The sequence below is a fragment of the Vulpes lagopus genome, chromosome 10 (genome assembly GCF_018345385.1).
Source record: "Vulpes lagopus strain Blue_001 chromosome 10, ASM1834538v1, whole genome shotgun sequence".
Taxonomy (NCBI): Eukaryota; Metazoa; Chordata; class Mammalia; order Carnivora; family Canidae; genus Vulpes; species Vulpes lagopus.
This window is the reverse complement of record NC_054833.1, coordinates 66707252-66723177: the sequence shown is the minus strand read 5'-3', so window position 1 is coordinate 66723177 and position 15926 is coordinate 66707252. Positions and strand designations below refer to the sequence as shown.

Sequence of the window (15926 nt, the reverse complement as noted above, 5' to 3'; positions counted from 1 at the left end):
TAAGAACAGCCAAGATAGGTTTGTAAAAGAGATAAAAAAGGTAGGAACTTGCCCTGGATCAAAATATGTATTATAAAGCTGGAGTAATTATATGTGATAATTACATTTGCTAAAAGCTATAATAATATAAAACAAAGTTAAAAGGCAAAGAACACAGTAAAAGATCTTAACAGACATTACTAATTAATAATATTAAAAAAAAATACAGAATCCTACCAAGTCACTAAGAAATCATCCAACAGAAAAAACGTAAAAAGGAGACAAACAGTCAATTCATAGAAGAAAAAACTGAATAAAATGCCAAAAGAAGCTTAATCTCATGAGTAGTAGTCCAGATTGGTTAAAAAAAAAAATCAAACATGTAATGTTACTATCAATATAAAGATGTGGAGAAAATTAGTATCTTTATTAATGGGGGATAAGAATGCATAATATATAGATACTTTTAAAGGTAAGTTGGTAAGATCTATTAAAATTTAAAATCTGCTTCTTGGTACAAGAAGCATATAAAAGGAAGTCTTTTGCTATACTGTGTATAATAGTGAAGAATTGCAAACAACTTAAATACCCATCAATACCAAAAGGGCTAAATAGTGGCCACGGTTATGAGCTATAATTAGTATTATACAGGGAATGCTACAACATGGTTAAAATGAGGTAAATCAGTATAGACTAGCAAAGAAAAATCTCCAAAACTCACTGCAAATAAAAGCACAAGATACAAAAAAAAAAAAAAAAAAAAAAAAAAACACAAGATACTGAATACAGTGTGATAGCAATTACATAAAAATAAGCAAACAAAAATACATACTATATCAGTGATTATCCTGAGTAGGAAAGGGAAAGAATGAGCATTGGTGTGTGACCAAGGGGGACGTTAGCCTTATCTATCAATTTGTATAAGAGATTAATGTATTTGTAATTAAAAGTAGGTTAAAAAAAAAACACAACTCTGTATGCCCATATATTATTTCACCTCGGGCAAAGTGGGTCTTATTTTAGGGCTATTGCTCCTAGTAGGCCATCATTTCACATGTGGTTACAATACACTGATAGATACAATTTTGTCTGCCTTGAGAAAAATTTCAGGAAGATGCCAAAACAAACAATGAGAACTATCTTTAAAGATGAAGAAAAGTCCTTATTTCTCTACTTCTGACCGATTTTACACATTATCTGTTAAAATATATTTAATTTACACACACAAAGAACTTATAGAAGTAAAAGATCTTGGAACTGACAGATTGTCTTAAGTTAGGTTTTAAGTAAATGAACCAACCATTCCCTAATAAATATAATCTTTGTAATTAAATAATTTATGCTTATTGTCCACCATTTCCTAAAAGAAAAGATAAAGATTACAAATTACAACACTGACTCAGCTGAAGTGGCTTCCTAAAGACAGTGTGGTCAAACAGCCCTTTATTTATACCTGAGTACTTTTCAGGATTCCTTGGTCTCCCAAAGTATCACTGCTACTTTCTGATAAAATCAATTAGCTAAACATGTTGAAATTACTTTTTTATGGTGTTATCAGGACTGGGGTTGGGGTTGGGTATGGTAATCAAGAAGTTACACAGGTTTATAGGTTCATCAGCCATCTTTAGGTAAGAGGAAGTGATTTTATGATTTGATCTGTGGTAAAGATTGAACGTGGCGTATGCTATGAACTGATGTCTTTTTGTAATAGGATAAACCCAATTCTTAAATATAGAGAAATAATTTTATTCCATTTTCAAGTATTACTTACATAGTCCATAAAAAATGGTGCTGGCATCTTTGTACTTTTAGTTTTGCTTTTAAGATAGAGACTTTGAAATAGCTAACATATGAACCAAATGACATATGCAAGAGATACAACCTACAACATATATAAACATGACACTCCTCAACCTTGTACAGTGTGGTGGACTGATGATGGTAATGGTATTTATGGAGTGTTTACTAGATACCTGGAAAGGTTTGGGATGCTTTTTATGTACCTCATTTAATCCCCTAAGTAACCCAATGAAGTAGTAATACCATCTTCATTTTGGAGATTAAAAAACAGACACAGAGGTTGAGTAGTTTGTTAATAAGAGGTTGAGACAAGATTAAAATCCAAAAAGTCACTCCTGAGCTTCCACTCTTAATTGTGGTCTACTGGATATGATATATAGTAGTGCTGGGTATATAACAGTAGATTAAAAACATGTTTTAAATTTTAAATTAAAAAATATAAGATGCAGGGTGCCTGGGTGGCTCAGATGGTTGGGCATCTGCCTTTGGCTCAGATCATGATCCCAGGATCCTGGGACTGAGCCCCACGTTGGGCTCCCTGCTCAGTGAGGAGTCTGTTGCTCCCTCTCCGTCTGTTCCTCTCCCTGCTTGTGCGCGTGCTCTCGCTCAAATGAATAAGAATCTTAAAAATAAGTAAATAAATAAAAGATGCAAAATTCAGCAGACCTGTAAAAATCCTAGATGTTAGTTAAGCTTACCCTGCATACGTCCGCTGATACAAAGATTCTGGATCCAGACTTGAAGCATCCACAATTATCGCTTCATCAAAATTTTTCAGAATTTTAACACTGGCTTTTTTCATACTGGACTACAACAGAAATTTTAAAATTAATAGTCTGCTATTTGGGAATCAAAAAGTCCTCGGTTTGGAAAATGACAGATTTGTACAAAATCTTCAGTATTTGAAATATACGTAATTCTCATTCAACCCTATCATTACAGAGATGCTGAACAGCAATGATTCTAAAATGTAACCTCAAAATATAACCATGGGAGGAAAGCACAGTTATTACAATATACAATATATGCATTTAATGCCATATGTTTGTTTTCTTAATGATCTAAGTTCCAACAAATGTGGTATCCTCACAGGCATTACATTCCCAAATATGCAAGACTGCCATCCACCCAGGCATATACAGCTTAGCTAACTTTTACAGAGTCACATGAGGCCATGTGACAAAAGAGAAAGTAAACTTTCTAAAATGACAAGCTAGATGAGCGTAGTAAGTTCCCCTCTAGCATGTCATCTCCCACTCCTCATCCCACAAAAAAAGCAAGTCAGAATTGGTATTTCTACGAAATACCAGAGCCATGGGTTTTCCCAAATACTCTACTTCTAAAAATTCAATTACAGACAGATGCAGTTCCACAAAATGACTAATATATAAGATTATTATTCACTGTAGCATTGTTTAAAATAACAAAAGATGAGAACATGCTTAATGTCCATGATAAGGTATAGGTTAAATTAATAAAATAAAAATTGGACGCTTATAGAACACACTCTCATCTACAGTGTGTGTGTGGGGGGGTCTCTTTACTTGCCAAGGGTAAATAATTAAAAAGAAAGAGGCACCAGCATAAAGAAGGTGGAATAGTTCTTTGAGGCTACTGTTAACTGAGATACCAAACCAGACATCACAAGAAAAGAAAACTAAAGATCAATATTTCTTCTAAGTATAGATGCAAAATCCTAACAAAATATTAGCAAACAAACCCAGCAACATATAAAAATAATTATATACCATGATCAAATGAGATTTATCCCAGAAATGCAAGGTTGGTTTAACATCTGATAATCGATTGAAGTACTACACCATATCAACTGAGTAAAAACCAAAACCCACATGATCATCTCAATCGATACAGAAAGAATATTTGACAAAATCCAACACCATTTCATGATAAAAAAAAAAATTAGAAATAGTGGGAAATAGCTTGATAAAAAGCATTTATGAAAAATCCATCCATACCTAACATATTAAAAGATGAAAAACTCAGGGGACGCCTGGGTGGCTCAGTGCTTGAGCATCTGCCTCAGGGTGTAACCCCGGGTCTGGGGATCGAGACCCGCACACTGAGCTCCCTGTGAGGAGCCTACTTCTCCCTCTGCCTGTGTCTCTGCCCTCTCTCTCTCTGCGTTTCTCATGAATAAATAAATAATCGTAAAACAAAATACAACAAAACAAAACTGAAAGCTTTCTTCATGAGGTCAGGAATAAAACAAAGATGCTCACTTTCACCACTTCCATTCAACACCATACTGCAAGTTTTAGCCCAAGCTATCAGGCAACACAAAGAAATAAAAGGCATTCAAAGTGGACAGGAAGAAGAAAACTATTTCTATTAGCAGATGACATGATCTTATGTATAGAAAATCCTAAAGAATCCACAAGAAAACTATTAGAGTTAACAAATGAATTTAGTAAAAGCTGAAGTACAAGATCAACACAAAGTTGTACTTCTATGCATTACCAATGAAGAATAAGAATATGAAATTAAGAAAATAATTCTATTTATAATAGCATCAAGAAGAATGAAATACTCAGGAAAAAATGACCCAAGTAGGTATAAGACTTGTACACTGAAACCTACAAAACAACAATGAAAGAAATTAAAGATAGCTTAAATAAATGGGATAACATCCCATTGTTCATGGACTGAAAGACGACTTAATATTGTCAAAATGGCAATATATCCCAAGGAATCTATAGATACAACGTAAATTCAATCCTAAAATTTGTATGGAATTTCAAGGGACCCAGAATAGCCAAAATAATCTTACAAGTGAAAAAAAGCTGGAGGACACACAGTTCCTGATATTTAAATTTACAAAGCTGTAGTAACTTTCTCAATAAATGGTTTGGGACAACTAGATATTCACATGCAAAAAAAAAAAAAAAAAAAGTTGGACCTTAGTTCAAACAACATGCAAACTAATTCAAATGGATCAAAGGCCTAAAACTCAGAAGAACACACAGGTGGGCATGGGGAGTGATTGTTAATGTTCCATTTGCAAGGTTTCCATTTGGGATGATGAAAAAGTCTGGAACCAGACAGTGGTAATGGTTGCACTACACTGTGAATATACTAAATGTCACTGAATTAGAGACTTTATAACAGTTAACTTTATGTTAGGTGAATTTTTCCTTGATTAAAAAAAAGCATATCCACTTACAATGAAAATATGAGCACAAGAAAAAAAATTCCATTTATAATAGCACCATAAAGAATAAAATATCTATTTATCTTTTTTTAAGAATAAAATACTTAGAATAAATTGAAGAAATACAAAACTGACACTTGAAAACCACAAAATGCTACTGGAAGGAATTAAAGATCTGAATAAAATTAAAGGAATCCTATGTTCATGGGTCAGAATACTTAATACCGTTAAGATGGCAATATATCCCAAACTGATTTATGGAGTCAATGCACTCTGTATCAGAATCCTGGCTGGTGTCTTCAGAGAAGCTGACAAACTGATCCTTAAATGCATCTGAAAACTCAAAAGACCTCAAAAAGTCAAAACAATCTTAAAAAAGAACTAAGTTGGAAGACTCCCGCTTCCTTCTTGACTTCAAAACTTGTTACCCAAGCAGGAGTAATTAAGACAGAGTTAAACAGTTATCATTTGACCTAACAATTCTACTTCTAGATATATACACAAGAGAAATGAAAATCTATATCCACACAAAAACTTGTACAGGAGCATTATTCATAATAGCCAAAAGAGAGAATCAACCCAAATGTCCCTCAACTGATGCATAAACAAGATGTGATATGTTGGTACAATCGAATACTTGGCCATAAAAAGGAATAAAGTTCTGGGGAGCCTGGGTGGCTCAGTCGGTTGGGCAACTGACTCTTGATTTTGGCTCAAGTCATGATCTCAGGGTCCTAGATCAGGCCCTGCTTTGGGCTGCCTGCTCAGGGGGGAGTCTGCTTCTCCCTCTCTCTCTCTCTGTCCCTCCCCCTGGCTCATGCTCGCTCTCTCTCTCTCTCTCAAATGAAAGATCTTTTAAAAAACCAACAACAAAAAACAACAAAAAAAGGAATAAAGTTCTGATATATGCTAAACATGGATGAACCTTGAAAACAGTATGCTAAGTGAAAGAAGCCTGTCGCAAAAGACCACACACCATATGGTTCCAATTATATGAAATGTTCAGAATAGGCAAGTCTATAGAGACAGTAAGTAGATTAGCAGCCGCCTAGGGCTGGAGGAATGGTGGATTTGGAGGGTATTAGTTAAAGGACACAGTTTCTCCCTTAGGTGAAAAACTTTTTAAATTGGCTGTGGTAACAGTTAAGCAACTCTATGAATGTACTAAAACCACTGAATTATATAACATAAATGGGTGAACTGTATGGTATGTGAATTAGATCTCAATAAAGGCGTACCAAAAAAGAAAGGGAAAAGCATATTCAGAATGATTTCAATTATATAACTGAACAGGTAACACTAAACCATCAAAAGTCAGGATGGTAGCTATCCTGGCAGGAGGACAGTGACTATTAGAGGGCACAAGAGAGTTCAGGATATACTGGTAATATAATATTTCTTGATCTGGATGCTGGATATACAGGTCAAGTCTGTTTATGAAAATTCTTCAAGCTATATATAGTTATGTTATATAGAGTTTTCTGTATATTATACTTCAACCAAAAATGTAAAACTGTATTTATGGTTAGCATATAGACCTTTTAAGTGCTTAAATAACAACAAAACGTTCTAGCCTATATCAAAAAACAAAAGGCAACCACATTCAGCAGGTCACCTCCTATCTAATCTAAATAGGAGGAAAATGTACGGAGTCTTGTTGATGATAATAAATAGTACTGTCTTATAAATTAAGAAAATTTATAAGGCTCCATGTCAAAAAAACTCAAGTATTATTTATTTACATGTCAACAGTGTGATGGGAAAATAATTATGCTACATTATGGGGAAGAACACTAGACAGGGAATATGTTCTGGCTCTACATTTACTGTGTGACTTTAATAAAATTAGTTAACTTCTTAATACTTCCTCAGATCTCTTCTCTTGGGGACATTTCACTCAGTTTTGGGGAGCATCAGATAAGGTTTGATACATGAAAGCACTCCAAAAAGACACAAAAGATTAAGGAAATGTACAATGGCACTACAGTTCAAAATGAAACCAAAAGCTCTTTGATCTAATACAATATTAAGAAAGAATTATTAAGAATTATTCTAGGGGTGCCTGGGTGGTACAGCTGGTTAAGCACCTGCCTCTTGGTTTCGGCTCAGGTTGTGATCTCAGGAAAGTAAGATCCAGTATGCTCCACTCTGTGTGGAGTCTGCTTTGGGTTCTCTCTCCCTCAGCCTATCCTTCCCACTTGTGCTCATGCTCTAAGAAATAAATAAATAAATCCTTAAAAAAGCAGAGGGGGAATTATTCTATAAATCTCCCAAATGTAGTTACTAAAATTCCTCAAATAATTACACAAAGAGCTCTTCAGAGGCTATAAATGCATGTCATATAACTTGATTATTGAAAGCACAGCTGGAGTGTCAAGCAGAATAATGGCCTGAATGAAAGAGCACAATACCTTACAATATACTACTATATCATCACAGATATTTTGATTAAAGCATATAGTAAGTAGGCCAAATTATTTTCTTTGTTTCTCCTACAATGAAAACTTCCAAACAGAATCTGTTACTGGTATTTGAAGGAAAGGATCTGTAGACCTTTCTCCCGCATGGCAGGGGCTAACTGGTCGATACCTGAGAGGCCGAGATGTCGGAACCACCCGGGTGAGAGTCATCAGGAGGGCCAGCAGAGCCATGAGCAATCAGTGAAACATTTCCCCCCAGAAATTCATCTCCTCGAACCGAATGGATGAGGTCATTCAAATACTTATAATAAAGATTGCTGGACAAGAAGCCAGGCAAAAAGACCTGAAAGAGAGGACAAGCATTATTTTATTTTATTTTTTTGACAAGCATTATTTTAAAGTTGAAAGCAAATACAACTAAAACTTCATTTGAAAACAGAATTTTACCCACAATTCTACCAGCTAGCACAAATGATTTTACTTTTCCTTGTTACACTCCCAAGTATTACCTTCTTGTGTAGTTTATATTGTCACTAAAATTAGGAGTACAGGGGATCCCTGGGTGGCTCAGCGGTTTAGTGCCAGCCTTCGGCCCAGGGCATGATCCTGGAGTCCTGGAATCGAGCCCCACATTGAGCTCGCTGCATGGAGCCTGCTTCTCCCTCTGCCTGTGTCTCTGCCTCTCTCTCTCTCTCTCTCTGTCTCTCATGAATAAATAAATAAAATCTTTAAAGAAAAATAAAATTATGAATACAATTTATAGCTTTATCCCCCCCCAAAAAAATGCTTGCCATAAAGCCATTACATAGACTTGGAGAGATCAGAGTTCTTAGAGACCAGAAAACATGCAGGGAGTGAATCTAATCTCAAACTAAATTTCTGATTATAAATATTAAAGTCTTTGTATATAAATTTATTTTTTTTACCTTTGAAATGATTTCCTTAGGATAAATTATGAGGTGTGATCATGCAGTTAAACAGCATCAATGTTTTAAAAGCTTTGACAGATACGGCCACTTTACCCTTCAGAAGGATGCTGTCAATTTGTATCATTGGCAATATATCAAGGTATCTGTTTTGACATAGGCTTTCCAACAATGGATTGTGTTTCTTCAAATTATTGTTAAATTAGTATCTAATGATATATGGGTGTTTTTATTTACATTTAAACATTATTAATGATGCTAAGTTCCCATGTTTATTACTGGCATTTCCTATTAGCAACTTTTCCTTCATAGCAGTTAGCACATGATTATAAACAGTCTATGTTTAACATGTGCCTTCTTTACAGACAAGAGCTACAGGAGGGCAGAAACCATGTTTCTTCTGTTTACCACTGAAATACTAATACCTAGCACAGAAATTTTCAAAGTATTGATGAACAAATCATTCAGGTATTTTTCTCATTTACCTAATTGATAATATTCTTAAAATTAGTCTAAGTTCTTTATATTATACATTATTTTATAAGAAATATTTCCACATTCGGTTTTTCTCTGTATTTTAAGAAGTTTATTTTTTTTTTAATTTTATTTATTCATGAGAGACAGAGAGAGAGAGAGAGAGAGAGAGAGAGAGAGAGAGACACACACAGGCAGAGGGAGAAGTCCATGCAGGGAGCCCGATGTGGGACTCGATCCCGGGACTCCAGGATCACGCTCTGGGCCAAAGGCAGGCGCTAAATCACTGAGCCACCCAGGGATCCCCCAGAAGTTTACATTCTTTATACAATAAAGATCTGGAACTTTTCCTTGGAGATCAGAAAGATTTTAATTTAAATCAGGAAAAAATTTTTTATCCCTGGGCACTAGCTGATACTCTATTTAGTTTGCCATTAGCTTTTTAGTGATTTGATTTTTATATGTAATTTTTCCATGTTCCTGAAATTCAGTTTTTATGTGTGGCATTATTTAATAGCACTTACTGGACCCTTTTTCACCAAGATACACATGACATACATAAGCAACATAACCTCATGGGCTTATCCTGGGCTCTGTGGATTCCTAGTAAGACCTACTCTAGTTTATTTGAAGAATAAATCATTCATAAATTCCAACACCTTACTATTAATAAGCTATTAGTGATACCCCACAAGTTTTGATACACAAAACTAGTATTCTAACCCCGTTGATAGATACTGATGAATTATTTGGATCATTCCTAAGCTAAATGCCCAATAATGCTAATCTAATTATTTTTGAAAATGTAATAGTAACAGCAGTAATAATGGCCATTAACATTTCTCAATGTTTACTATGTGTTAGACATAATGCTAATATAAGAACTTTATACGTCTAACTTCGTTATCCTTAAAGTAACTCTTAGGTAAGTATCCACATTATCTCCATTTTATAGAAGCGGAAAATGGGCATTAAAGAATTTCAGTATCTGCCTGAGGTCACTCAGCCTATGAAGTTAATTAATACATACCAAGTCAGACTCAAAGCCTCTGCTCTTAATCACTATGCTTCACTGCTTCAATTTTCCCTGTTCTGTTACATTTGTTTTTTTTCCTGGTTAGGTTTTCTGGGTTTTACCCAGAAAGAAGTAAAAACTTCTTGCAGTTTAATATTCTTGAAGTTCTTAGTTACCTTTTCCATGGTTGTCCAGGCCTGACGTAACGGAGTTGTGAAACAGTTAGGGAGTGGCCCACCTTCCCTGCAGATATTGGATTCAATTTCTAATCGTACAACATCATCAAATCCAAGGGGATGTGTGGCTTGGAGGGAGAAGTACCTATGATACAAAGACAGCAAAAATAAAACCAATGTCCTAGCCAGTACAAGCAACTTTTGGTACTGACTCTTTTATGAGGCCACTTGATTCAGCCTGCAGACCTAGGCCTCAAGACCTGGCTCATACTGGCCATGCTGCAACCTTTATTCCCACAACCCCAAAGGTATCTAAGTCAACTTGCTACCTTCTTATCTCCTTCTATCTTCCTTAGTTCTTGTTTAAGATTTCTGAGAATCAGGCTACAGCTGAGACAAAGAAATCAATCACACACATTTGATGGGCACCTATCCTCTGTTTAGCACTTGGGAGATAGAAATAGAGTTAAAAGAGGGTAAGACACAGTTATGCTGGAAAGGGAGCAGAAAAGATCTCTGCATAGAACACAATGAGAACACACCCTATAACCAGGAAGCACAGGTAATATACATGCAGGAATTGAAAATACAGTAACATGGAAAGTGAAGTAGATGGATTTGATGTATTTGGACAGAATAACACGACTTGATGAAGCCTGGGTGTAGAAAGGAAAAGGAGTAACCAAAGATACCTCAAAGATATCTAACTTCTTAAGATATAATGCAAAACTAGTGTTTTTTTGTTTTTGTTTTGCAAACCTACTGTTTTGGTAAGCTGATGTATAAAGTAGATAACAAAAAAAAAAAAAAAGGAGAATTAAAAGCCAAATATATATGTATGTTCTCTTCCAAGCATACTAGGGACTTCTAAATCTTGTCTAAGATATAAATGCAGAAAGACTGATGAGGAACGATTGTGACTATATGTACATAACATACATAAGATACAAAAACAAATTGGGTTGGGGCGCCTGGGTGGCTCAGTCAGTTGAACATCTGACTCTTGATTTTGGCTCAGATCATGATCTCAGGGTTGTGGGATGGAGCCTTAGGATGGCTCCACAATCAGTGGGGAATCTGCCTGATTCTCAACTCTTTCTGTCTCCTCTGCCTCTCCCCTGCCTCACACTCACTCACTCACTCTCTCAAATGGAATAAAAACAAAACAAAACAAAAAACTAGGATCAGTGCAGTCAAATTTGACACAATGAACTTGACAAAATGACAGCCAGTGGGATGCCATATGGTGATCTTCATTTAAAAATGGCTCCCAGGGATCCCTGGGTGGCGCAGCGGTTTGGCGCCTGCCTTTGGCCCAGGGCGCGATCCTGGAGACCCGGGATCGAATCCCACATCAGGCTCCCAGTGCATGGAGCCTGCTTCTCCCTCCGCCTGTGTCTCTGCCTCTCTCTCTCTCTGTGACTATCATAAATAAAAAAAAAAAAAAAAAAAAAAAGGCTCCCAATGTGAAAATGGGATCCAGTGGGAAAACAGGGTCTCTGCTCTCGGGGGCTACTGAACTCCAGCCAGGAGCTTACTACTACTGCCACTCTTCTGTTCCAGCATAAAAAAAATATATATGTATTTTTTGTTATTATTCTTTTCTTTTTTTTTAATTTTTTTTTAATTTTTATTTATTTATGATAGTCACAGAGAGAGAGAGAGGCAGAGACATAGGCAGAGGGAGAAGCAGGCTCCATGCACCGGGAGCCCGATGTGGGATTCGATCCCGGGTCTCCAGGATCGCGCCCTGGGCCAAAGGCAGGCACCAAACCACTGCGCCACCCAGGGATCCCCTGTTATTACTCTTTTCTTAACAAATAGTCTCCCATCTTATAACAAATAAGTTGGTAAATACTCTTCCATGATTCGAATTTTGGGGCACCCCAGACCAAATTTCTAAATGTAAACACTTGCTATTTTAACATCCATGTAACAATGTTCCTTATATAATATTTTCCACAAATAGATTATATAAATAAACACTGGACAAACATTAAGAATTGCATTCCAGCCCAAGTTCTGACAATAACTTGCCCTGTGACCTTGAGAAAATCAATACCTCATTGGGCCTTTGTTTTCTCACCTGCATAATGGGAAAATCAGACTAGATCTCTAATCTGGCTCCATCAGCATCATCTTGGGTATCTTCTAAAAATAAAGATTCCTGGGTCATACCTCAAATGTGCTGAATCAGAATCTCTTAGAGAGGAGGGCTGGAAACCTATTTTTAACAAGCTCCCAGGTGGTTCTTACGCAGACAGCCCAGCATGAACCTGCAGAGCAATGCTCAGGAACCACTGACCTAGATGCTCTCAGCTCTCTTGCAAACCCTAACATCCCACAGACTTTACTCTACTGTCAAGTTATCCTTCCAGCAATTGCTTGTAGATACAAATAGCACATGACTTTTCTTAACAGAATAAGAAAAATTAAATGAATAGAGTAACACAGGGGGCCATATCACTCATATCACTCAACTGACCAGATGTTTTCAGTTATGTTCATGGTAAGATTCTGCCATCTTCTCATTTTCAGTGAAGACCAATGAAAAACACTTATTCACTGAGTATTAACCTGGCTGCGTAGATCTGCATCAGAAAATATGATGCACTCATTCATAGATATTTAAGACCCTTTACAATATATTCTGATTAGTTTCATCTTCCTCCTATATTCCCTACCCAAGTTTTATTTACCCAAACTCAGATTTTCTGAAAGTGCCACATTCCCCTGTTTCTCTGACTTTGCTTGTGCCAATGTCTCTGCCTAGAATGTTCTTTCCCACCTTCTATGGCTAGCAAAATTTAATTCATTACTCTGGATCCAATTCAAATGTTTCTTCTGAGAAACGCTCCCTGAACTCCATCACCACCACCTTTCTTGCCACACACAAACCTCCTGTTCCCCCATCAAAGACATTTATTCTGAGAATCCTAAAACTTTATACACACTGTATGAAAAGCAGATTTATGATACTCCCTATGAGCTCCTTGACAGCAAAGACTGGATTGTTCATCTTTACTTCCAAAATACACATCAAATACTCAGTATTTGCCAAATGCTGAAAAATCAATAAAACTTACTTGTCATATAAAATCATGGCATCATTCTGTGCTTCCTGTCCATCATACTGGCCCTTTTTGGCAGCAAGTTGAGACTGGAAGTTATCTGCTGCCAACCAGAACTGTAAGATATTCACTGCATCCTCTTTTTCCATGTACTAGGAAGGAAAAATACAAAAGAAAAGAAAAAAAGATGATAAACAGATTTCTCTAACCATCTCTAATCCATAAGCCCAACCATTAAAAATACAGGACATACACAAAAAACAAAAACAGATCCACTTGTTCAGTTAATGCCAGTCAGCACCTTGCAGTTGCTTTTGAGACTGAAAAGTTTAAAAACCATTGTTGTAGAGGAAAAACTCAAAGAACTAACAAAAAAAACAAAACAAAAAAAAACACCACACTGCTGGATACAAACTTAAGTGAACTGGAATAAGAATCACAGTAAAGATGATCAGTGGGCCCTTGCTGGCTAACATACAAAAAGTAAAGCAACCAGACCGAATCTTTTATATCTGATCATTTCCATCACTCCACGCAGCCACAGTAACCTGAACGAATGTGGACTTAAACTTACGGCAAAGAGAGGGAGTGAGACAGCAAATCAACCAAAAGTTCTATTCCTGGGTGAGGCAGAGGGCAAGTGTATATAGAAGTTATGCTCTGTGAACCTGGAAATCCTCTTCTCTCTACTTAATAGTCATCTGCTTTGCAACTAAAGAATTCTTCATTTACTGAAACCTAACAAATATCATCAAGCTAAACTGTGTATAGGCCTCAAATAGATTAATCCACTCATTGCTTGAGAAATCCTATCAAGTGGCTAAAGTAAAAGCAATGATAGAAGGAAAAAAATTTACTACTTTCCTTTCCTCTTCTGAAGTCTGGTCTGCAAATATGTGTGCACTGGAATCAAGTATCAAACCTGTGGTTTTAAAACAGCTCCAGATAATTAAAAATACGCATTCTCCTATAAGCAGAAGTTTAGTTAAATTTTTCAAAATTGGTTATTTTACACTGAATTCTCATGTTCTCTTTAACCTAATATGCTGTTAAAGTACTCTTGCCATTAGGTGCACAATTTAACATAATAAAATTCTTTCATTCCAGTCAATCTTTTTGGAAATGATTTGGCTCCTCCGTGTTATCTTCTATAGGGGGCCCAACACGTCTAGTTTAGAGGCTGGAATGTTCTAACAGAGTGTGAAAGGAAATGCAGACTTTACCTCAGAGAAATAAAAGAGGGCTGACTCACAGAAGAGAATGTCAGCCAGGTAAACAGTTCCACTGGTCAGCACTTCAATCTGGTATTTACAGAAATGGTGACTTCGCAGAAACTCACTAAAGTGCCTGCACATGGACAAAAAGGAAAAATTTGAGGGAATGACCAAGGAAAGAGCTTAACTGGGAAAAATATACTCTCTCTTTCCATTCTGTGCCTATTGTATCTTAGAAGCCTTGGTCACACTACCTCCCTTCCCATGATGTTGTTCCTGGTTCCTACACCTGGAAGGATCTCTCCCACCTCTTAGTGACTTTGTAGTTGCCTCTGTTATGTGACACATGCTACATCATATTACATGTAACCAAAAAACATGCTCTATTTCTCTTAATAGGCTGTAACTTCCTTCAAAGCAGGGACTATATCTAACTGTGCCTTGTGCAGAGCACCCTTTCCATAAATACTAAATGACTCAATATGTAGACTTTTTTTTTAAGGGCATGCAGCAGTAATTAATCTAAAAAAAACAAAAAACAAAAAAACAAACAAACAAACCATGGAGGCAGTTTCAAAAAATCTATGTGGATTTAGTAATACAGCATCCATTAAGCTTAAAGCATGCACTAACAAATTAGGATATCCACCTGAACACATGCATTGTTGCAATAAATAAATTAAAATAGTCACACTATAGTTATAATCACCCTCAAATGACTTCAGAATTTTAAAAAATTCTTTTAACTTAGGAAATATGAACAGTAAAAACAAATAAGTGTTTTATTTTTAAGAGTTCATATAATTTACATTTAAGACACCATGAACCAAGGTAGTCTCAGAGTATGCCTATAAGATCCTGTAAACATTCAAAACATTTATGTCAACAAGATAGTTTGTTTTTAGTTGAATGAACTCACATCCCCAAACCCAAAATGTGAAAGTATGAAATTAACTTACTCTTGCTCCATTGCACTAAAGACTATAGACTGTGCCAAAACAAAACAGTTGGGATCCACCTGTCCATCTTCTCCACAAATCTTTGCTGTAAAAGAAACGGTAAATAAATTTCTACTAAATCCAAACCATACACCTTTGTGAATCAAAGTAGGAAAATAACTGTAGAAGTATATATGTCAGAAAGTTTAAGAAAAATACAGGTGAACATATAATCTTGAGGTAGGGAAGATCTTTCCAAGCATATATATATTAAAGTGGAAATCAAAAGATTTAACAACATAAAATTAATTTCTATACATTAACTCACCCCCAAAACAAAATACAAAAGGCACACGGGGGGAAAAATTTGCAGCATGATTGACAGTTTACTCTGAATATGGTAAATTATCATTCATGTATCAAGAGCTCCTACAAATAAGTAAGAAATATCCACAAAGAAAAATGAGCAAAGGACATGAAAAGAGTTTATAAAAGAACAAATATAGGGGTGCCTGGCTGGCTCAGTCAGAAGAGGATGCTCACTCAGGATTGTGAGTTCAAGCCCCACACTTGGTGTAGAGATTACTAAAAGAAACAAACTTAAAAAAAAAAAAGAATAAATATAAAATGGCCAATATGAAAAGATATACACGCTCACTAGTAATCAAATAAATATAACAAGTTAGAATAAGGAGGCACCCCACTTTTCGTTTAGTAAACTGGCACAAAATTGTTGTGACAACG

The 15926-nt window shown here is 35.9% G+C and overlaps 1 protein-coding gene across 4 annotated transcripts in view; it reads right to left on the bottom strand.

Annotated features, from left to right (window-relative positions):
* AKAP10 (A-kinase anchoring protein 10) overlaps window positions 1-15926 on the bottom strand; it is a 78353-nt gene that overhangs the window by 19385 nt on the left and 43042 nt on the right. For all 4 annotated transcript variants that reach the window (XR_005990225.1, XM_041770808.1, XM_041770810.1 and 1 more), the window contains exons 6-11: window positions 15204-15288; window positions 14254-14377; window positions 13046-13182; window positions 9960-10104; window positions 7538-7711; window positions 2478-2587 (exon numbers count right to left, since the gene is read on the bottom strand). Coding sequence is in view for 3 of the 4 variants with exons in the window: in XM_041770808.1 (XP_041626742.1) it covers window positions 2478-2587; window positions 7538-7711; window positions 9960-10104; window positions 13046-13182; window positions 14254-14377; window positions 15204-15288 (775 nt within the window). In the remaining variant the exon portion in view is untranslated. The remainder of the gene's footprint in view (window positions 1-2477; window positions 2588-7537; window positions 7712-9959; window positions 10105-13045; window positions 13183-14253; window positions 14378-15203; window positions 15289-15926) is intronic.